The sequence below is a fragment of the Odontomachus brunneus genome, unplaced genomic scaffold (assembly GCF_010583005.1).
Source record: "Odontomachus brunneus isolate Ranch 3 - 2012 unplaced genomic scaffold, Obru_v1 Obru_scaffold_094, whole genome shotgun sequence".
Lineage (NCBI taxonomy): Eukaryota > Metazoa > Arthropoda > Insecta > Hymenoptera > Formicidae > Odontomachus > Odontomachus brunneus.
Window position 1 is genome coordinate 569,951 of NW_022639544.1, and position 22,371 is coordinate 592,321.

At 44.5% G+C, this 22,371-nt stretch overlaps 1 protein-coding gene across 8 annotated transcripts in view; it reads left to right on the forward strand.

The window, feature by feature from the left end:
• Positions 1–22,371, forward strand: part of LOC116848388 (protein Fe65 homolog) — a 238,874-nt gene that overhangs the window by 213,908 nt on the left and 2,595 nt on the right. For 7 of the 8 annotated variants that reach the window (XM_032824424.1, XM_032824421.1, XM_032824425.1 and 4 more), the window contains 11 exons: positions 15,277–15,441; positions 18,478–18,707; positions 19,255–19,373; positions 19,772–19,884; positions 19,976–20,174; positions 20,443–20,570; positions 20,701–20,706; positions 20,815–21,065; positions 21,245–21,447; positions 21,886–22,062; positions 22,155–22,325. In XM_032824424.1, the coding sequence (XP_032680315.1) occupies positions 15,277–15,441; positions 18,478–18,707; positions 19,255–19,373; positions 19,772–19,884; positions 19,976–20,174; positions 20,443–20,570; positions 20,701–20,706; positions 20,815–21,065; positions 21,245–21,447; positions 21,886–22,062; positions 22,155–22,304 (1,741 nt within the window). In that variant the 3' untranslated portion in view covers positions 22,305–22,325. The remainder of the gene's footprint in view (positions 1–15,276; positions 15,442–18,477; positions 18,708–19,254; positions 19,374–19,771; positions 19,885–19,975; positions 20,175–20,442; positions 20,571–20,700; positions 20,707–20,814; positions 21,066–21,244; positions 21,448–21,885; positions 22,063–22,154; positions 22,326–22,371) is intronic. The other variant, XM_032824426.1, reaches the window with a different exon arrangement.

The window sequence follows — 22,371 nt, forward strand, 5'->3', positions numbered from 1 at the left end:
CTCTCTCTCTCTCTCTCTCTCTCTCTCTCTCTCTCTCTCTCTCTTCTTCTTCTTCTACTTCTTCTTGCTAGTATGGTTTCCAGGGTGCAACCCTGTCACCGTCATCGATACTCAATGACGGCATTAATAGAATTTCATGATCGGACCAAACGAATTTTATAAACGACGCTGCAGCGTAAATCTAATGAAATTTGCACCCAAATCTGCATACGCGCGCGTACCATGTCCACGTGGCGCAACGATGGCAGCGGCAACAGCACGTGCGTCGAAAAATGCACTCACGCGTGACAGCAGAGAGGAAAAGAGAGAGAGAAAGAGAGAAAGAGGGGAGAGGAAGGAAAAGGGGAATTTCAGCCTGTGCGCGAGTTGGCAGGATGGACGAATAAATTGCTCACTCGCGTTGGTAATTAATGCCCTCGACACTTGGCGCGTGATAAATTATTATTGGCAAGCGAAACTTTCTAGATTCGCGAGTCGTGTGATAATAAGCAGTCATTGTGTGCGATCCGAAATATATATTTTCTGTATTCCCATCGCGCGTTCAATATTTCATTTCAACGTAATAATTAATATTCGAGACGTAGAGGAGGACGTATTAATTCCTGGAAATTCTAAACTAATCGATGATTCTTTATCTGCTGGCAAAGGAAAGAGACATCAAGAGAGCATAATCGAATTTCACTGCCGTCGGGCTCGTCTCGATTCATCTCGCTGTCGGCTGTACACGGAGTCTCTGTCATCGTCGCGAGAGACAGGCGTAATCCCGCTTCCTTCTAAAATTAGAATCCACTTCACGCGTCTGATCCTAGTCCCTCTTGTCCCCTGATGCGGCGCGTCCGCCTTAGATCGCTCCCTACGTTCCCTGACCAATCTACCTTATTCCCCTTTGATCGTACACTTTCTCCTTCTCGCTTCCATAGACCTTTGGAAACAACGGGGTATGTCATCGGGACTCCGTGAAGTCTACGCTCGCGCGTTATCCAGGATGTCCCGCGTGCCCGCTCTTACTCGTCGACGTAAGAATATCTGGACACGGAGCATTTTACGAGCGGAAGGTCTAATTAGTGCCAGAGGGAAAGTCACGGTACTTTGGATATATTTGGCTCTGTACCACCTCGCGCTGGAACGTTCGCAACGTTCGTAAAGTAGCGTCTTGGAAAGGATTTGCTACGTCGATTTATCGCAAGTTGTCAATACATTGCAAGATATACCCGAACAAAGTAAGCATGTGTATATCTCCGAATATATCTCAAAGTACTAGAACTTTCCCTTTGCCGCAAAATTAATCCCATCCAAAAATACATATAATCTCATATACAGCGAAATCCTCTTATATATCCTCAAGAGGATTATTCTAAAACCAAAAGGAAAATATTCCAAGCACGATATATTTTCAAAGCTGGGGGAACTTCATCTTTTATCTACATTGCAAGTCTCGCTCCTCGCGTCCTTCGTATTGCGTGTAAGAGGGCGTTTTGCTTCAAATAAACATATTCTTCTCAATACGAAAGGAAAAAAAGTTAGAGTAATATGTAGTATATTTCCGAATTGAAAAATAAAAAAGTTCACTTGATAACCCCTCGCCTAAATTCAACAGTATATGCTTCATCCAGTTATTCTCATGTCGATGCCCTCATCGTTTCTTTCACCGGCGTGTTTTTTCCTTGTTTTTTTTTTCTTTTTTATCAATTTAAAGTCATTTTAAGCGCGCGCACTTTGCGCGATAAAAAAACAATCGCAATGAAACTTTGAACAAGATATTAAACGAAATTTAGCTTAATAGCGCTGGTAATATTCGCGCGCACACGTGAACGACTGCGCGTGAATTAATATTCACATGTTCGCGCACTATCTGTCACGTAATTTCTACTCGCGACAATTACGCTGAATATTTCATCTCCCGGCATGAAAATTGCACGCGCGAGCGGTGCGCGAGCAAAAAACAAGTATCTTTTGCGCGAAAGATATTCTGTCGTATCCTGCGAAATTAAAGCGCACCTGGTGGTACCTGCGGCTAACGAGGCATGCTATCTTGTTTTTTGCGAATTACTCTTATTCTAACCAAGATTAATCTTACCAAGATTATTATCAATAAGCACTCTACCACGAACTGAGCGCGTTTGATCCCGCGCCCGGAACCGCATTCGCGAAACAATTCCAGTAATTTTCAAAGGCGGTACGAGAGCCGGTTTTGTCGGGTTCCCTTCCGCGCGCGTTATTCAGGGTCAGTTTAGCCCCGAAAGTTAGAATTAACTTTGCGGTATTCGGAAGCGCATCGAAGAGACACCTCGCGTCGCGGCAAGAACGGCCGGGAATTCAGCGGAGTGCAGTTCGCGAATTCCACACGTTTTCCGCCGCAAAGTTTGCGCGTAGGCGGAATCGCGAGCGCTTAGCGCGGCGCATATGTACGGTGCACGGCCAGGTCAAGAAAGTGTCTCGAGAATTATGGGAGGGGAGAATTATGGTCACTGCGTGGGCGGTCCGCACGGATCTGGGCATTAACCCATTTTATTCCGACTGGAGGCGCACTCGGGTTTAATCTCTGTTACGAAACGCGTCATTTACATTTTTGGTGAGTCGATGACGTAATTCTCTCCTCGCACTCACCGACACCATACATTCCTATTTTTCTGACGAACAGAATTAACTGATAATTTATTAACTGCGTCACACAATTTATCATAGTAATAATTTATGTGTTGTAATTATACATGGCAATTATGATTATCTTCAATTTTTGGCAATTCGAAACTCGACGCGTTGTATAAAATATCTCACACTCACCGACACGATTTATCTTTATGTTTTTATGAATAATTAATTGACAATTAATTATATTAGATATATATACTTATGTATCATAATTGTACATTATAATTATTTTTAATTTTTAACAGTACGAAACTTGACGCCTTGTATCAAGTTTTTCACACTCACCGACTGTCTTTACTTTTTTAACGAGTAATTAATTGACAATTAATTAATTACGTTACATATATATATATTTAAACATATACAAATTAATTACGTTACATATATATATTTATGTATTATAATTGTACGTTACAATAATAATCATATTCAATTTTTGACGGCACGAAACGCGTTATTTCAAGTTATTTCTTTATGAATGCGATTTGTGTTAATTGGAAAGGACGCATTGGCTAGGCCGCAGCCCGAGCGTCTCTAATTCCGAAAGTACTCTGGGAGGGTGGAGGGAAAGGGGGAGGAGGGGAGGTCTGGGGTAGGCAGGCCGGCGGCGGTAAATTAGGTTACGCTTCGTTAGTATCGCACTCGCTGAAAAGTTGAACGTTAGCGTGGGTGAGCGCGGGCCACGATTAATTATACAAATTAATCCGCGTGACGCCAGAGTATTTTGCGAACACAGTCGTAGTCGGGCGATAATATACCGCGAGGCCCCACCGCTATTAGACCGCGCGGATGCTGATTCGCACCGTTTCCTGCTCAATTACGACGCTTTCCGTAACATGAATTTATCGCTCCGAGGTATTCTAGAAACACATTCGCGCGAGGCTCGTAAAAATCGAAGGGAAACGATCGAGGGATGTTTTTCGCGTTCTCTTTCGAGTCGAATTGAGCCGAGAGAGAGAGAGAGAGAGAGAGAGAGAGAGAGAGAGAGAGAAAGGGAGGAAGAGAAAGAGACTCTCTGTAAGCGCATCGCCGCACCATGTGCGTTCTCGCGATTGCGTAACGGAGCTGGTAGAACGATTGCGGGTCTCGTTACAACGCGCCGGCCGGCGCTATGCACGGCAAGTCACGGAATGCAAAGATTACGCCGTCCGTACTAATGATGTAACAGTGCAACAAAATAACGGAGCGCGACTAATACGCGTAATCGTAAACTCCGCGACTCATTCGCTCTGAATTCCGCCGCCGCCGCGTCTTGTTATTTAACGCGCCGAAGTTATTTACAGCCCCGAATTGGCAATCGCTTTTACCTCCTAATCCCGACGCGAGGAAATATTAATAATTGACGACAGAGATTTAATTAATTTGCGGCGCCCAAAGGCGCGATGCTCGATCGCCGGGCCGGCGCTCGACTCTTTACGAGATGCCGGTTATATCCGCGCGCAAACAATTTTGCCTTTTCCTCCGCCGTTAGGTAGGTAGGTAGGTAGGTGGCTACGTAGGTAGCCGTTCCGAACGTGTCTGCTTTCCATTAACACCCGGAAAGCATTAGGTGCCGTAATGGTAATAGAGGCTGTAAGATAACAGCAGGTGCACAGATACTCGTCGTCGTCGTCGTTGTTGCTGCTCTGCCGCCCACCCTGCTCTTGCAAAAAGAGAAAAAGAGAGGGAGAGAGAAAAAAAGATATACTGTTGCTTTTTAACGGATACATTGGCGATACCGTGTCGTCATACGCCGACGGCCGTGACACAACTGCCCGTTGCCGATATGCGCTGTAAATTACAAATCGAGTAATCACTACGCGCGGCTCGCGCGAATTACAATGGAACGTAGGGCTTGTTAACAGCGAATTTAACTGTTGTCGTGCATAGTGAATTGTAAATTGAGTTACTGCGAGAATTACATGTCGCGCGAATTACAATTGAACACGTCTCTTGTTAACGACGAATTTACCAGCCAGGTCCACACCATACTGCCAATCAGATCACTGTGAGTTATCATTGAATGCGTTCTCTTGTTAACGACGAATCTGGCCGTCCCTCTGTGCCCTGAATTACGGCGCGAATTATATTGCATTAGCGTGGAGACTTTTCAATCGCTGCCGCGTTGTGAGCGCGAAATTTTCAGCCGCGCCCGGCGTTAACGACGGATCGTCGCGCTCCGCAATTTGCACGGGCTTCGAGCAACGATTATTAGAGGAAGTCTCTTTCGACGCCTTCTTTTCAAACGAGCCCCTCTTACTCGCTTTCCCTTGCACTTTCGTCGGGCGGCGGGCAAGGCTTTTCCACGCGCGATAATCGCTGCCTCTCGAAACGCTCTCGAGACGCGGATATTTCTGTCCAGACGAATGCAGTCCCGCGATATAAACCTTCCGCCGGCGAGACCTTCGGCATAGCCGGCTCTCTATAACGATATGCAAACACGAGTAAAAAACATCAGTATCGTAGGTCCATTATTTTGCAAATCCGCAGAGCGGTTGAAAAGTTCATTGCAAGCTCGATAATTTGCGGTGCAAACGCGCACCGAGCAATTTTCGCATCTTTGACAACGATCGTACAGAGTATCGCGGTTGCCACATACTCTGTTTCGTTCGTGACTCGTGAAAGTTGATTTATCCGTATCGAAAACATTTTTTTCAATGTCATTTATATATATATATATATATATATATATATATATATATATATATATATATATATATATATATATATATACACACACACACACACAGCCAAATTTTTCGAAAACTGAGTCCAACAAAAATTTATATATGATACATAATAATATTATAATAAAAAATTATTATAAAAATATATAATTTATATATATATATATATATAATTTCAAACAAAATTTATAGGGAGGAAAAAAGACGATGACTTTGGATTTTAACTACGATCAAAATCATATGAAGATCAACCTTGTGTTTTAAATGGTACTTTTTATAGCAGACTTTAAAAAGTTGCTCAATTCTGTGTTTAAAAATTATTTAATAATGAAAATGCAACTTTGCTCATTTCCATCAACAATGATGCACGCGTAAATTTACATATGTGTTCGAGATATTCGGCTAGCCTGTTTAAAACGGGACACTTTGTATAATATAATAACATATAGAGTAATGGAACACTTGCACAAACTTCGTTTTCTTTTGATGAACACTGTCGATTAATAATGATACAATAAAGTACACTGCCTCTTATTATTCATTTAGCATAATACTTTAAATACTTAATATTCTCCATATATTATAATCATGCTAAGCTATGTGAATATCCTAATATCGATAAGATGAAGAATTTGTAGTTTCTGCACGGAGAAAACTGTTACACTTATTATAGCGACATGCTGTATATAGTTGAAAAAGAGATCTGTGTAGATTTAAGTTGAACAGATATTACATTAAAAATCGCTATTACTATATGCCCATCTATGCAGTTCTCTCATAACTACAGTTCTGACGATACGCAATATGCAGTCTCATTGTACATACGAATACCGTAAGATGGGGTTACTTTGTGACTGTAAGGGTTGCTTTGTGACACAGTGACTATTGGTCAATAGTGATAATTATCACTATTGACCAATATTCACTGTGTCACAAAGTAACCCATACAGTCACAAAGTAACCTCATCTTACGGTATTGCTGTATCTCTATTATGGTCTATAGAACGAATGCTAGAAGGTTAAGAGATTCGTAGGGTCTGGTTGCGCCACATAGCATTGAGAATTCCGTTCAAACACACATGGAACAAAGGCAACAAAGAAGGCCAATTACTGAGTGCTCCACTTACCGAGTACTGTGGTTTCCATTAACTCTTTTGCATGCATAAACGAAGAATGACATTGATATTTTGTGGCGACTATTACTATTATTACATTTAAATGATATTCTTAATGTTTTCTCCGTGCGACTTGATTCCTAGTAGTCGCAGCCGGGAGAAAGTGAGCAATACCTGCGTACACTCATCTGTCACGAGCAGTTCTGTTGGCGTGCGACCACGCCTCAGATCGTATCTCGATACCCCGTACGACCGGCTATAGATTAGACCGGTAATTATCGATGATCGAAACGGTCCGGTTGCGCGAGTGTCTCGCTGGGCTCGCTGAATGAAACGTTATCGGTTGTTTTTATCGCCTCCGAGCCGCTGCCCGAGACAAAAGCAGAGAAAGAAATAGAGACCCTGTTCCATGACACGAACAATTATGCATTGCTTAATTTCTTGCCTTACTTCTAAATGAGGTGACATGAAAGAAATAAAAGCACGAAAGATATGCAAATCCTAAGTGAGAAGCGTTCTCATTTCTCAGCGATTTCTGTGATAACTCAACTTTGACAGAAACCGGACATGCGATGAATGCGAACGCTTGTTCGTTGTCGCTCTCTCGCGAAAGACAGAGAAAGAGAAAAACACGGCTATGCAAACGTGAAGTATGAAGAAATTACTGCGAAACCGAGATCAGCGCGAAAGTCATATGCATGCGCTCGCGCAGACTGCCTCATAAATCCCGGAAATGGAATCCCCCCAGTCGCATCGTGGCGCCTTTCGCAGGGACTCCTTTTTCTTCCAGGACATCTCTTTCTCTCCGGTAATACCTGCAAGACGTAATCGGTGATCCCGGGAAGTCGGCTCGCTTGATAAGTCCTCCCACGTCGAGAACTTTGAAAAAGCTCCGGCAGTCTGAAGAGCGAAAAAACGACGCGAAAAGGTGAGAGCGAGGGTAAGAGCGGGTAAGAGGTACAGAGAGGGGTGGAAAGCGGGTAAGAAAGAGAGGTAAAATGATAGAAAGAGTAATGTCCCGAGAGGTCCTGCCAGGACATCCAGCCGTTGAAGATTATCGGGCTAAACTGAAATCCGGAGCGAGGCGCTCGTAAACGCGAACGAATCGTCCTGTCTAGGATGCAGGGTGTTCCGGCGACACCAATAGCTTCGTCTTGGAGATATACGCCAGCGAGAACTAAGGACTTCAGCGATAATAGTCTTACAGGGGCGTCACGTTGAAGCGGCGAGATCGGATCTGCGTTATTCTCCCGAAGCCGGCATTTTTCCCCCGAGTAAAAATCGCACGGTTTCTGCAAGGTTACGCTTTATCTTACGCGAGCATCTGCCCATCCTTTCTCCCTCGTATTAATATTCATAACACCGCGTGAAGCGCGCGCGACGCGCTCTATTAATGTCCAATTAATCTCGCAGTGTTTGATATTTATGCACGTATTAACATTTGATACATCAGAGAGCCGTTCCGGATGCAATCGCCCGGGCATCAAATATGAAAAATGCGAGAGTGGCGCAAAAACGAAATACAATATGAGCGCGGATCGATGTTCTGGCATTTTTGCAACAAAACAAGAGAAGTCTCGATGTAACAAATAACGTGCGCGCATCCATTTTTGTTCTGAAAAATTCCCGACACTCCAGATGCTGATTTCGTTTTTGATCGCGTTTTATCGCGCAAGTTAGATTAAAATCTGGCCGTGGCGGATTGATGTACCGGGCGCGGACATAGCGGGAGCTGTGGATTGAAAAAGGTTGATTTTAGAGAAGCGGACGAGAGGGAGAGAGAGAGAGAGAGAGAGAGAGAGAGAGAGAGAGAAACGTGCTCACGAGGGAAACATAGAAAGAGAAGAAAAAGAGAAAGAGAGAGTATGTGTGTATATAAAGCTCCGAATTTCATGAAAAAAAGCTCGTAAGGCATTACGTCCAGAGAGGCATGCACTCCTCGACAAAAAATATACCTTTCAACCTGAAACTTTATTAATCGCACGACGAAATGCACAATCGATTTGTCGGCAACCGATCGTAAAGGTTTACGGGCTAGCGTGCAGAAAAAGTAGAAAGAAAGAAAACCGCGTTGAGCCAACGAAAAGTGCGCGATTTATAATATGTCGTAAAGAAGCTCATCGTGAGCCGCGAGGATTTCACGGCGATGATGAAGCGATAAACGTCCGGTAAACGTCCGGTAAACGTCGGACTTCGGGAAGCGAGCAACCGTGCGAACACCACCACGAAACGTTTACTCTCGCGAGACGTCGACACGGTCCTGTTACGCGCGGTTATAAAGAAGTTTTAGGGGCGATTTGACTGCTTCGTGAGGCGAGACGAATATAGGTAATCGTGTGTGCGCGACTGCGAAAAACAGGGGACATCAATAAATCGCAAAGTACGCAACAGCAAATTAGCCGCGTAAACACGTGACAAAGAGCCAAAAATGCGTGCGAGATTCGCCCTTCTGATCAATTCGTCCGAATAAGGATTGGATTAGCGAGCTGAGAAATTCCTCGACATTATTATGGCGACCCTGATGAGACGGCTATTTCCTGGCCGAGAACGACGATGAAACGGGGAAACGAGCTTTATAGTTTACCGTGCCTAAAGCAGACGCTGTTACCGCGCTACCGTATAAAGTTATGCGCATTCGATAAAAATTTTACGGCTGTAATTCACACGGAGTTCCGCGCGCCTTTTAGAATCAATAGATCGCGCGTGAATGGCGATTTGTACATGGTGCGTGTAATTTATCGACTTTCATCTCTGTACAGGACGTCTGGCAATTAATAACACGCCCGTTATGTATAAGTAGAATTCATCAGAATTCCTGGGCACAAAATTCCTCTAATATTTCGCAAACAATCAGATAACAAGTTTTAAGTAACCAATCAAAATCCCTCTACCATTTTGCAAATAACCTGATGATTTTTTAGCTACTAATTAAAGAATCGGTGAGTCATCATAAAGCAGATAAGCTGCGACGTCTGCGGTCGTATGTTTGTACGTTAAGTCAAAGTGAACAAAAAGCTCCAGTTTGCAAACAATCACACAGATATTTTACTTATTAAAATTACTTTCATGATTGCGCGCGATAATATGTTAATCTTCATAGTTAAAAATCCAAATGGCTGTTTGCAAACCAGGTAGAGAGATTTTGTGTCCACTTCTATCTGTATACAACGAACTATCGTATATCCTGTATACTTAAATGTAGCAACATCAAAATAATTTTACGTAATTCAAAAGCTGTGGTTCTTCGCTGGGCGAAGAAAAATATCAACAACTTGGTGAATTCAGTCCGACTCCTAAAGAAGTTCCTTTCCCACAGAGGTGACTCATTGTTTAGTTCCTCCTGTAAGTCGGTTATTTGTGGGAATTGAGTCATTTATCGGAACACATACTCGTTGCGAAACAGACGTCTTTCAATCTTCGCGCGACCTCGCTTTCAATAACGCGAGTCATTGAGAAATCAATATCGCGATTTTCCTGCTAACGACCGCCATAACTAGTAACTCCAAGGAAAAAAGAAGCGAACAACATGCCATTGATCTCGATCATGACGATGTGTTCCGCGAGAGGTCTCCGCGTAACTTTCCTTGTTATTGTAATTACTTCTCCCGTTTCACGGATACCTGTACGTTACATCATACTTGAAGCGCGTTACGAGCCAGCTAGGTGAATTAATTACGCGCGCTTTATCCGGCGCTCGTTTCAGCAGCGCGAGAATTTGCCGGAGGTGCACGATTTTTCCAGCAAGTTGTAATAGCTGCTTAATTGCGAGGCCAACGATGTATTTGGAGAAACCACGTGCAAGCACCGGGGCTCTCGGGAGTCCCTCCCATCGGATCGCCTGAAACTTAATTACCTCGCCGGGCTGTATACCATACCGCCAGCCGCTCGAAGGGTGAAAGGGCCACCGGGAATATCTCCGTTCGGGCTTCGACAAGGCCTAACTAGTGACCCTACGTATAACCTCCGAGCTGCCAATAAGACACACAGCCTGTGGCTGTGCACGATTCTTTTCGCGAGCATAAAACGCACGGAAATTCTGGCACATAGTTCGCCTGTGGCGAACGACAGCGCGCCGTCCATCATCGTCGAGAGTCGTGTGATCCTGTTTCCGAGGATGATGCCCGAAAACATGCTCGCAAATTGCTCGACAATTGCCTCGACGGCGGAGTTGATCTCGACCAATCAGCGTGAAAAGACGACGGCTTCGCCCACATAACAACGACCTGTATTGCCCGCTCGGTGTGTGGCTGATGTGTATATGTACGTATGTGTGTGTGTATGTGTGCATTTGTACGTGCATGCGCGTGTAACGCGGTGGTAGTCGAGCACTCGAAATGGGGTGACGTTGGCGGGCGAGCGCCACACAGTGGTCGAGGGTTGCGCCGTGGGGCAGAGACGCAGAGGGTGGTTGGTCGGGTGGTTGCTGGTAGTGTGTATTGATCGAGTGAGGAGAGGAGAGCAAGCTGGCTCTCTTTCTCTCTTTCTCCTTCTGCCCCTCTATATATCTCTTTCTCGTTCTCTCCGCGCGCAGTGGCCCTCTCAGCGTGTGAGCGTCCATCCACCTACCCTACACGATGTTTCGGCCGTGCACCACTTTTTTCCTGGCTCGGTGATCGCTCTTTTTCTCCCCCCCTCCGAGTCCCTTCGCGAAAACCATTCGCCCTCGCCGATGTCCACGTCACGGTCGATCGGCCGTTGTTTCTGCCGATCGACAAACGCCGACAGCGAATTACAGACGCCCAGGCGAGCCGATACCGACCTTCTCGACACCCCGTAACCCTGCGTCTCCCTTTCTCCCTCTTCAACCCATTCGCTCGCTTCGTGGTTAGGTGTTTGTCGGATTCTAGTAATAGAGGAAAACCGATCGCCGTTACATGGACACACTACCGGCGGGATGCGGGCCGCATTAAGGATTGATGCGGTGCAAATTCAAAGGATTAACCCTGGACTATTTACGGTAACGTCATATCGCGAAGAATACGTGGGCGCCCACGCGCAATCCGTTTTCGGTTTATTCTCCTTCCCCTCTCTGTGCCTGTGTATTATTGAGCCGGTGATTATTACTCTCGCTGCTCGTTACGTTCTTCCGCCTTTATCACTGCAGAAACGATCTCTTCGCCTCGCGCCTCACCTGACGATTTAATTCGCGCTTCCCTGAAAAAGGCCGTGATTTATGACGATAGCAATATAATCAGAGGATAATGATCCGCGTTCTCGTGCAGAAACCATAAAATTGCGGATACTGTAATCATGGCGTCGGCAAGACAGACACATAGAGAGACACAGAGAGAGAGAGAGAGAGAGAGAGAGAGAGAGAGAGAGAGAGAGAGAGAGAGAGAGAGAGAGAGAGATACTTACCGGTGTAATTTACGACCCAGCCAGGTGCGTCAGAAGTTGCTCACCTTACGACCTAATTGGGTTTAATTACATCTGACTGAAAGTTACGGCGATGCGCGCGTGTACACGTCGGCTAGGTTACAATTACCATACTCCGGTAGCCGATTTCAGTTGTCACAATTAGTTTGTGTCTACTCCTTGCCACCTAGCGCGACACGCCACTCACATCGCCAATAATACGTAAATCTAGGCAATTTGTCACATTCTTCTTCAACATTCAACTCTGAAATCCATAAAATACCACTAAGACATGAAAAAGATGTATAAGTGTGCAATTAAATTTCAATTGAGAACGGATATTAATTTCGTACTGGGCATCCGCGAGTGGCTCTAATACGCTTTATCTCTCTCACTTGCATACCAGCCTGTTTATACATCTTAAAAAGAATGCTGTCTGTTTCCCAATTTCTGTTTTTCTATTATCTATTTCCATTCTTATTATTCAAATGTCCCTTAAGTTAAGTGCGTCAGTCAAAATATCCATTGCGTGATCGTGGCATCGTCGAAAATAAATCAAATATAAAAATAACATTGCAGCAGATTTGTTTGAATATTATATAATTTGTTTACAAGACATGTATGTCAATTTTAAATGCTCCATTATAAATATAAAAAATGAAATTATATGTATGCACGTTTTTTAAAAAAAAATTAAATTATACAATGCATCTCTCTCTCTCTCTCTCTCTCTCTCTCTCTCTCTCTCTTTCTTTCTCCTTCCTCTCCACCTTTCTGTTCTCTCTTTCTCGTTCGCTCGCGAGGTGTTACATTCCATCATGGCATTACTATCGAGTCTCGGCTGTCCGAGACAAATCTCGAAGTGAGCTTTCGGCTTTTGAAATTGACCGCATCATCGTCCATCCGTACGATCATTGATCTCGCGACGCTATATGGGGCGATCGATATGCGTCCAGTGTCAATAACCTGCTCCAGATATACCGTCGTCACCGATACCGCGAATCCCGAGATTAACGGTATTAATAACGACCCGTCTATAACGTTATCGCGGTTCGCGAATCGCGAATCAAGTTAACGTTCCTCCGAACGAATTACGTCAATGCGTCAATATTGCGATTTCATTTCCGATAAAACGCTCGCCAATTCGACTCAACGCCCACGCGACCGAACGATATTACAGATTAATTAATAACGCGTTTAATAACCATCCGTGTTACGATGCCCGTAATAATCGCAATTCCATAAATCGCTTTATCTAATCACGACGACGAACGATGGCACCCGGATTCTGGGAGCTGAAGGAAACGTTACCCCATCCAAGACGAAAGGTCGACACGCGATCGACGCGGTCGATCGACGTTAGAATTCCCGCAGACGCGTCCGATCTCATCGACCATTCTGCGTCACCCTCGTTTGCGCCCGTCCCGACGAAAAATAAGCGCCTCCCTCTCGTCAAACCTCTGGCGACTCTCCAAGGCACCCCTCATGACGTTTCTAACCCACATACTTGCGCAGAATTATGTCGTTTAGCTACGCGTGTTGTAGCGCGTACTATCGTTATCCTCTCCCTCTTACTCTTTCCTAAAATTATACATTTTTCTTTTCTCTTTCTTTTTTATCACAGACTATCTCGGAATCATTGCTGCCCGATTTGCTTGGAAATTTCTCTCTCTCTCTCTCTCTCTCTCTCTCTCTCTCTCTCTCTCTCTCTCTCTCTCTCTCTCTGCGGAAAAGTTTTCAAATATTTCTCGAATCGCACAGCGAGCAATTAGAAGTTTTCTCTTGTTGCGAGTGACGACGCGGGTTCACCAATTAGCAGCACGTACAAGAAATTATCGCGATCATTATCATGTAATTAACAAACTCGAGAACACCGAGTGTGTCGATGCACCGTTTGCATCCGCCCGACTCCTAACAAGGATTATGTAACGAGCCGACGCGATAATATAGCAATAATTCAAACTCTTGTTAACAATTGCGCAATCCGCACCGAAGGGAATGCAAACTGATCGTCGATAATGCGACCACCCGTACGAACTTTGCGTTCCTCGAGGAGGCGACGGAAGGATTAGAGGGAAAGGAGGTGGAAGCAGCGAGTATCAGAAGGTTGCAACACCCTCAGCTATGTTACGTTTCAGACCTTTACCAAATAAGGCTGCACTTTAACCATCATTTTATCAATTACAACATTCCCTTAAAGTAATCAGGTAGACTTTTCATTGTCATTTATTTATTAATTATTTATTGTTACTTATGTCATTTATTAAGGATTAAATAGAAGAAGGTGGAAGTGGCGAGTGTTAGGGTGTTAGAATGTTGCAATTACGACTATAATGTAACGTTTCAGACCTCTGCCAGACGAGAGTGCACTTTTAACAATTATAAAATTTTCTTAAAATAATCAAATAGATCTTTCATTATTATTTATTATGAACAATATACGAATTCTTGAGGTACTCTCGTTGAAATTACAATATTTATTAGTTGGCTAAACCGAGAAACAAGAAGAATAAAATTAGGTGATGATGATTATTTAAAGTCCGCCGAGGAGGGGGACAGGAGACAATTCTATGCACCTTATAAAAATAGTTTTATTGTAATTCGCTGAAACTTTTAATACCGGACTTTCGAGCGTCGAGCGAAGTAAACAAAGTCGATCCCGGACGGAAGTTTTCGCTGGGCTCACATAGTTTGTTATAATCCCTGCGATTAAGGCCTCGAAGTCCAAGATCCGTGCTCCTTGAGTGGGTACGTTCGAAGGGAACGCGGTGGCCCTTAGGAGGTACTCCTAATGCCCGAACGATACTCAGGAGAGGCAGCTGGCGTTAGTCAGCAAACCGCTCGGCTAATCCCTTAATTACTTCGACATGGTTAGCGACCCTGTACTAACCACGTCGGTGCCTGGCTCTGTTCCCCGATCGTTAATTAAAATGCCACTTCCTTGCTACCGCGCGCCTCCTACGCGCGAAGAGCGAGAACGCGCGCTCGGAATAAGAGTGCATTCCGCAGTAACTGAATTTGTAATGTACTCACGGCCGGGAAGCTCTGTCTCTCGACGGCATGATAAATCAGCAATTGTTAACGTCGCGTGCACTGGGAAATTAATATATCTATGCGCGACAATAGAGAGGAGGCCATTGAAAATAACAAATGGCCGCTTAAGACTCAATGAACGACCAAGAATCGCAATAGGTATATCGCTGAAGGTTTATTCAAAACTTGATGCTTGAACAATAATCCGGCTTATATTCTTGTGACGAAGATAAAGAATAATACAACGAAACAAGTGGAGGTAATTAAGAGTAATGAAGAAGAAAGAGCTGCGTCGTGGTCTCATTAAATACAACGTACTGCGCGCGCGCGCTTGAGGGTTGAGGGAACAAACGAGCAATACAAACGTCGCATTATCATTATCACCGCCACCACCACTGGTTCGTCGTCGGCGATTCATTCCCTTGTAATGCGTTGCATGAACGATGCTGATTCAGGTACGGCTGCGAGGGTGTGGCGGAGTCCGCTCTCGTCGACGACACCCTCAACGGGAATCCCCGATCGTCGTCCTCGTCGTCGAGCGCGATCCTGCCTCGATCTCAGCCCCTTCAGTCGGAATCCGCGGCATCGATCGACGCTGCGGGCGTCTCCGGGTCTAGAAAGTACGTACGAACGCTCGCTCTCTCTTTCTCTTTGTCTCTCTGTCTCTATCTCTCTTTCTCTCCGTCGTGGTCTCGCCATGCCCTGTCTCTTGCAGATGATCATCCGCTTGTTGCTACTGCTGCTGCTCGTCGCTTCTCTTTTGTGTGTCCAAGTTGTTGCTTCTATTTGTCGCAGTAACGATCGCCGGGGCGAATCTCGCCACACATCGAAACGAACACCAGCGGGGAGTGAGTTCGCTCGTGTGTAAGCGACCCCCGCAGCTCGCAGGTGTAGGCGACTCCGAGCTTTGTTTGTTGAGCTCACCGTTGTACTCGCGTTGTTGTTGCTCGCGATGCGGATACGACGGATATGTACACCTGCAGGAACGAGTCGCGAGTGTCGGATTACAGCCGAAGAACTGGAACACACTCTCCACAAGTAGAGAGGACGTGTCCCTCTCTCGCTTTGACATATCGCGCGCGTTCTCCAGCGTGGAAGCTTCTGCCAATGCTCGTTGAAATGCACTATATTTATCCGCGGAATGCATGACTCGCGCGCGTGACATTTTACTCGCGAGTTAACGACACGCTGCAGCGCGGACAAGGTGGATCTTGAGAGATCTTTTCTTCGCGATTTTCACGTCGATAGACATCGTTTATTTGCGCAAAGTTTCGAGTCTCGAATGCCGACGTAGCCGCTGATTCGACGCGCATCAGAAAGTAAAATAAAATTTCGCGGGCATCCGAGCAGACGCCGAACTTGTCTCGGGTCTTGGCATTACAAAGTAAAATTGACCTTTCCACAAGCAGAGACGCTGCTTCCCCGTCCGCATCGCGCCCTGCCTCGGGGTGGTAGTCTGGTGCGCGATAAAAGCGAATGAATAACCGGATTGAATTCGACGGGCGCAAAGTGGTCGAGTGGGCTCAAAGTGCTGGCTTCTGTGAGGTCGAACGCTTGCTTTATGCACTGCGTTCGTAATGATCGTCTCGCGTTACGATCACAAATTCATAACGATGTTGTAATATATATATGACGATATATGACGCACGATGGCCGCATTTAAATTGTCCTTTCAAAACCGTGAAACTCCGGGAAATTATGGAATAAATCATCAGGTTCCAAGATGTACAATATAAGATAAAAGTACCAATGCCTGGACTCTAATGGCACCTAACTGGACATTCTTGTTTCAGTCTTTAAATATCTTTATATATTTAAATTTTTAACATAAAAAATATATATACACATATTCTATATTGAAAATTTAAATATTTATGTATTTAAAAAGCAAAACAACAAGAATGTCCAGAGTTAGATATCAGTGTTATTAACATCCAGGCGTTGGTACTAATATCTTGTGCTCTTATTGACTTTTTTTATCTACATTTGATCAGTTGCAATTCGTTTCTTCAATCTTATTCGTTTCTGTAGCTTTCCAATTGAATAAAGTTGTGCGTAGTTCTTGCATCTCCTTGGGCGAAGTGCTCGTTAGACAGACATCTGTTATAATCTCTTCTCCGGTGCGTGCACCAGTCACTTCAATTCTCCCCGACTTCCTCAAAGGAGCTTTGTGTCGTTCGTACGATATATAATTTCATATCGCTGCCGAGTACGAAGCGCAATTTCTCCTCACCCGCTCGCAAAAGGACGTTTTATTTTACAGCCGCCGTAAATAATCTCCTTCTGGCCTGCGCTCGTGTCGCGCCCGGCTGGTTCGATTAGCACGCGAGGATTTCTCGTAGCGGCGATAAACGGGGACTCCGTCTCGCGTAGAATCAATAGTGGTTTACGAGCGCGACGAGACGCGGCGACGACCGTACGATCGGCCCGAGAGCGAGCGGAAATCAATTTGTCGTTCCAACGGAGTCAATGACGATCGCCGCGAATGTTCGTCGAAACGGTCGGGCGATTCGCCCGCAAACGCGAGCACAGCCGGACAATGACGCGATAAATCAACCCGCTTATTTCGGCGATCGTGATTCGCCTTGAAACGCGTCCTACTGAAACTCCCTTAAGTCACGCGAACGCGACCACGATCACGCTCTCACGTGGACTTTCGCGATGTAACGCTGAAACAGCAAAGACAGAGAGAGAGAGAGAGAGAGAGAGAGAGAGAGAGAGAGAGAGGGGGGGAGGGAGGGAGGGAGAGAGAAAGGAGAGAGAGAGAGAAAGCAGGAAGAATTTCAACAAATAACCTTGTCGCGTGACCATCCAGCCGACGATGCAAGACGGATTTAAACAAATTAAACGTGGGCCGGAGCCGAGCCAAGAATAGCAGCCGTCGTTAAATAAGATCGGAAGTAGGCCGATAAGTAAAAACGGACATTTCTTCCCTCGGGGCTTTGTATACTGCTTGCGATGGAATTTATAGCTTGTGCTGTGCATTGTATCGCTGATTTTTCACTGTTGAACGAGCGAAAGCTGCGATCACCCCCTATGTGACTCCCTATGTTTCCGCTATAACTCTCTCCACACGACCAATCGTACCGACCTTGACACCCTTTACCTTTTCTACCCACACCGTGGAATGCACGCTGAAAGGCGCGAATGTTTAAAAAATGTGGTAGTAAGAGTACGCTCGAGCTATAAACGTATTCGAGAGAAGGTGGAAAGAGCGAGAGAGACGCATGTGCTAGCATTCCTTGCTGTTTAGGACTATGAGAACTTGTGGCTTCTCCGGAAAGGAATTTCTGGGTGCGCTTTGTAGCTGGAATGAGAATTAACGACATAAGAATCTAAGATCATAGCCATTAACCCTAGAATCTGCTATTTACACACTTACAAGACGTGTATGAAGTTTGAACGATAAAGTTGGGTCAATTTTCCAGTTCCTCCTTCCAGCAAAACTCGAGTCTCCTCTAAGTTTTTATCTAAGAAAGAGAGGAAGATGTCTGTAAATCTCGGGAGTCGCTTCAGATATCTTTTGGTACAACCTTTATCTTATTTGAGCATTCAGTGGACACCTCTCGTCGCGATGCGACGCGATGCATCGTCCTCTTCGAAATGAACTCAGTCGGTGTTTCTTGACGCCACGTTTTCTTGACTCTGCACTTCAGTTATTGCGAGAAACCCGACAACGAGACCGCAGAGATGGGCGGCGTGCCGCACGTAGAGGGTGGCCTGAACAGCGAGCTGTACGCGGTGCCGGTGAAACGACGACAGCCGAAGGACCAGAAGAACAATGCGATTCTGCAGAACAATAGCCAGGAGAAACCATCGGACGTGGACGGCACCGATTCCGAGGACAAAGACGAGAATCTGCCGCCCGGCTGGCAGAAACACGAGGGTAGGTTATCGAGCACGCGCGACGATCGATACTGGCGCTGAAAAGAGCGCATCCGTATTTAGCGCCGAATGCGGTCGCGCGATTATCAAGTTCTGATAAGATCGCGATTTTTTTTAGATTTTAGACCATATCGTATAGAAAATAAATTGCTGATATCTAGGGTAATGTGATAAAGGTGTGCAAAATTCTGCATGAAAACTATTTTCGCGCGATGCGAGAGGAATTACAGATCCAGTCGACAGCTTTTCATATCAAGGATTGATTGAAAGATTAATTGTATTCGTAAATAAAGATCGGATTAGGAGCAATTGGATTGGCCTTTTATAATTCAATTATTTTCTCGTATTTTCTCGATTTACCCGATCGTCCTAATCCCTACTTAGGTCGGCGACCCAAAACTGGTGCGCGGCTATTTTAACGCGACTGTTATAAACTGGAATCGGTTGAATTAACTGTATATTAAGTGTCGCATTTCTGCGACCGTTACTCTGGCTGCGCGGCATAGAAGCCACGGCTTTTATTTGCGATCGATCAAATGATATTTCAGACGAAAACGGACCCTATTATTGGCATGTGAAGAGCGGCAACATACAGAGAGAACCGCCGGAGGCGCCGCTGCACTCGAAAACGGAGGCACGCCGGAGTCTGGTCAAGGATAACGATAGCGTAAGTAGAATATTCGATCGTAAAATTTCGTTCCATTATTACGTATTACTCAATTATTTCGCTTTAATTAATTTCATATTTTAATTGATAAAGTTGATAGAATTATCAACAGTATTAGTACAGGGATTATACGGCAGAATTAATGTCAGAGGAGAGTCGTACCTCATCAATTTCATCATTATCATTGGATATTGTCGATATGTATGATGAAAATGAGAAATAAATGAGTAATAAATGGGCAATGAGAAATGTAACAACAAATTTTCATATTATATCTTATTGTGTGCTACAAACATTTAAAGAAATCAAGTACGATTGATAAGATGATACGATTTCTCCTCTATCATCATACTCGATTTCTACGTTTCATTGCATCGTACAACTTCGTGACGTTACAGATAAACAATTTTCACACGTTGAGTGGTATGGTGAATACGGTGACTCGCAGCAACACGAGCTCGGCGCTAGACCAAGAGTTGGAGAATAAGAGGAAGGTGGAATTGGCGCTGAAGTAAGCGAACGCGTCACCTCGCTTCATTCACTCACTCACACCGTCTGCGGCTGTCGCCGACGATTTGCATTAATTATCCCGCATATTACAGACGAAGGAGCTATCCCGCCAGAGCGGATTCCGAGGGCAGGGACAAACCGATCAGATTCGCCGTGCGATCCCTCGGCTGGACGGAGATCGCGGAGGAAGACCTAACGCCCGAGAGAAGCAGTAAGGCCGTGAACAAGTGTATCGTGGATCTCTCGCTCGGTAGAAACGATCTGCTGGACGTCGTCGGTCGATGGGGCGACGTAAGTACTTTCGGAAATTAAACACGCTAAACCCCAAAAAGCATTGCAACCGTAAAACTACAGAGTAAAACCTATAAAAAGGGAATGTCTGTAAAAAAAAAGAAAAGAGGGAAAGTCAGGTGATAACATTTATTAAATTATAATATGAGCACGTGACCTGTGAGGGCGTATATTTAGGACACTTGGCCCCTCAAATGTATGACCACGGACTAAGTATCGATTTTGCTACGCGATAAACACGCGAGAGATATATTACGAAATATTTCAGGGCAAGGATCTATTTATGGACTTAGACGAGGGCGCGCTTAAGCTAATCGATCCGGAGAATCTCACTGTACTGAATACACAACCTATCCATACGGTCAGGGTATGGGGCGTAGGGAGAGATCACTGTCGGTGAGTGAAGTATTGAGTAACCTCGGACTTTGGAATGTCTGCTAATTATTGTCAGAAATGCAGTATATGGTTACTAATAAATTGCCGTTATTTTCATGAATGTCTGCTTTTCTCTGTTTGGATTCATCAGCGAAAGGTAAGATACCCAAGTGTTTTCAAACGATAAAATAAAAGAGAGAACGCGCACCTTCTCCACTTGATGCAACGTTCAATCGCTAAATGCGTGTTTAATTACTTCTTCCAGGGACTTCGCTTACGTAGCCAGAGACCGATCGACCAGAAAACACATGTGCCACGTGTTCCGTTGCGACATACCGGCGCGCACGATCGCAAATACGCTTCGCGATATTTGTAAGAAGATAATGATCGAGCGGTCCCAGCATCAGAATCTCGCGAAACCGGTGGACATCAACGGACGAACGAGTTTAGCCACGAGACCCACGAATCTGCCGACCGAACATCGACGTTTTCACAGAAACGGTCAAGCACTAGTCAGTAAGTAACCAGTGACACGTTTCCTGACTCATTACCTAATTAAAGAATGATAAAAATCACGTAGATACCTACAAAAAGATTATTTGTAGGATAAACGTTCTAAACTTAAAATTTATTTAGAAATTTATTTAGAAGAGTAAGAGCGAAAAACTCACTTAAGTATTTTTATTTTTGCACAGCTCAATCCTTTCCAACGCCGATGGAGGAGCCAAAGAAAGTACTGCGAGCGCAGTACCTCGGATCCATGCAAGTCAGCCAAGCGACGGGCATGGAGGTCTTGAACGAGGCGATAGAACATATCGTGACAAATACGCCGATCAATCAGTGGCGAAATGTCAATGTTGCCGTCGCTCCTAGCATGATTTCCATTCTTACGCCGAATGTAAGTTATTACTATCGACATTATTTATTTCGTTTGCATTGAAGAAAAATAATTAAAAATTTATTTGTTGGAGGATATAAAATTTATTTTTGTAAAATATAAACTTTATACAGAATAAACTTTATTTCTGTGAAATATACTTCATACCCTATAAATAAATTTTCAAGTATTTTTTCTCAGTATATACTTCTTCTGTAAGAGGCAATCAATATACTTCTCTTATTAAGCATTAGCAAATGTTAGAAGAAATACTTGACATAATATCTTTAAAAAGTGAAAATTTTGTGATAAAATGATTAGAATTAATTATATTTTTCCAGTCACTTAATTATTTTTTTATAATCTCTGACTAAAATTTAATAATATATAAACTTTTTTTCCTGTATAAACATCAAAATCATCAGAATACGATCGGTTATTTCTAACGATCATTTTTAGGACGACAAGCTCATCACCGAATGTCGAGTACGCTACTTGTCATTCCTCGGTATCGGCCACAACGTAAAGCAATGCGCTTTTATCATGCACACCGCGCAGGACTTGTTCATCGCACACGTCTTCAACTGCGAGCCCAGCAGCGGGGCACTCTGCAAGACGATTGAAGCCGCTTGCAAGGTAACGATCTCATATCGATCGTCCATCAAGTCGCAAATCCGCCCAGCTCAATCATGTCTGGATTAAGAAGATGTTTCTTTGTCTGTTTTCAGCTGAGGTATCAAAAATGTTTGGACGCACATCCGCAGGGCTTCAGAAACGCCAGCAGTCTCAACACTCCGAACGGTAGAGGGTTAGGCGCTACCCTGAAGTCCCTGGTTGGATCCTTGACTGGTCGCAGAAACAAGCAGGGCGAATCCTGAGACGAGGCTCTCTCGCTGCAGGTAAACTACTTTCGGATTATCAGAGTATCCATTTCTCGACATAAAC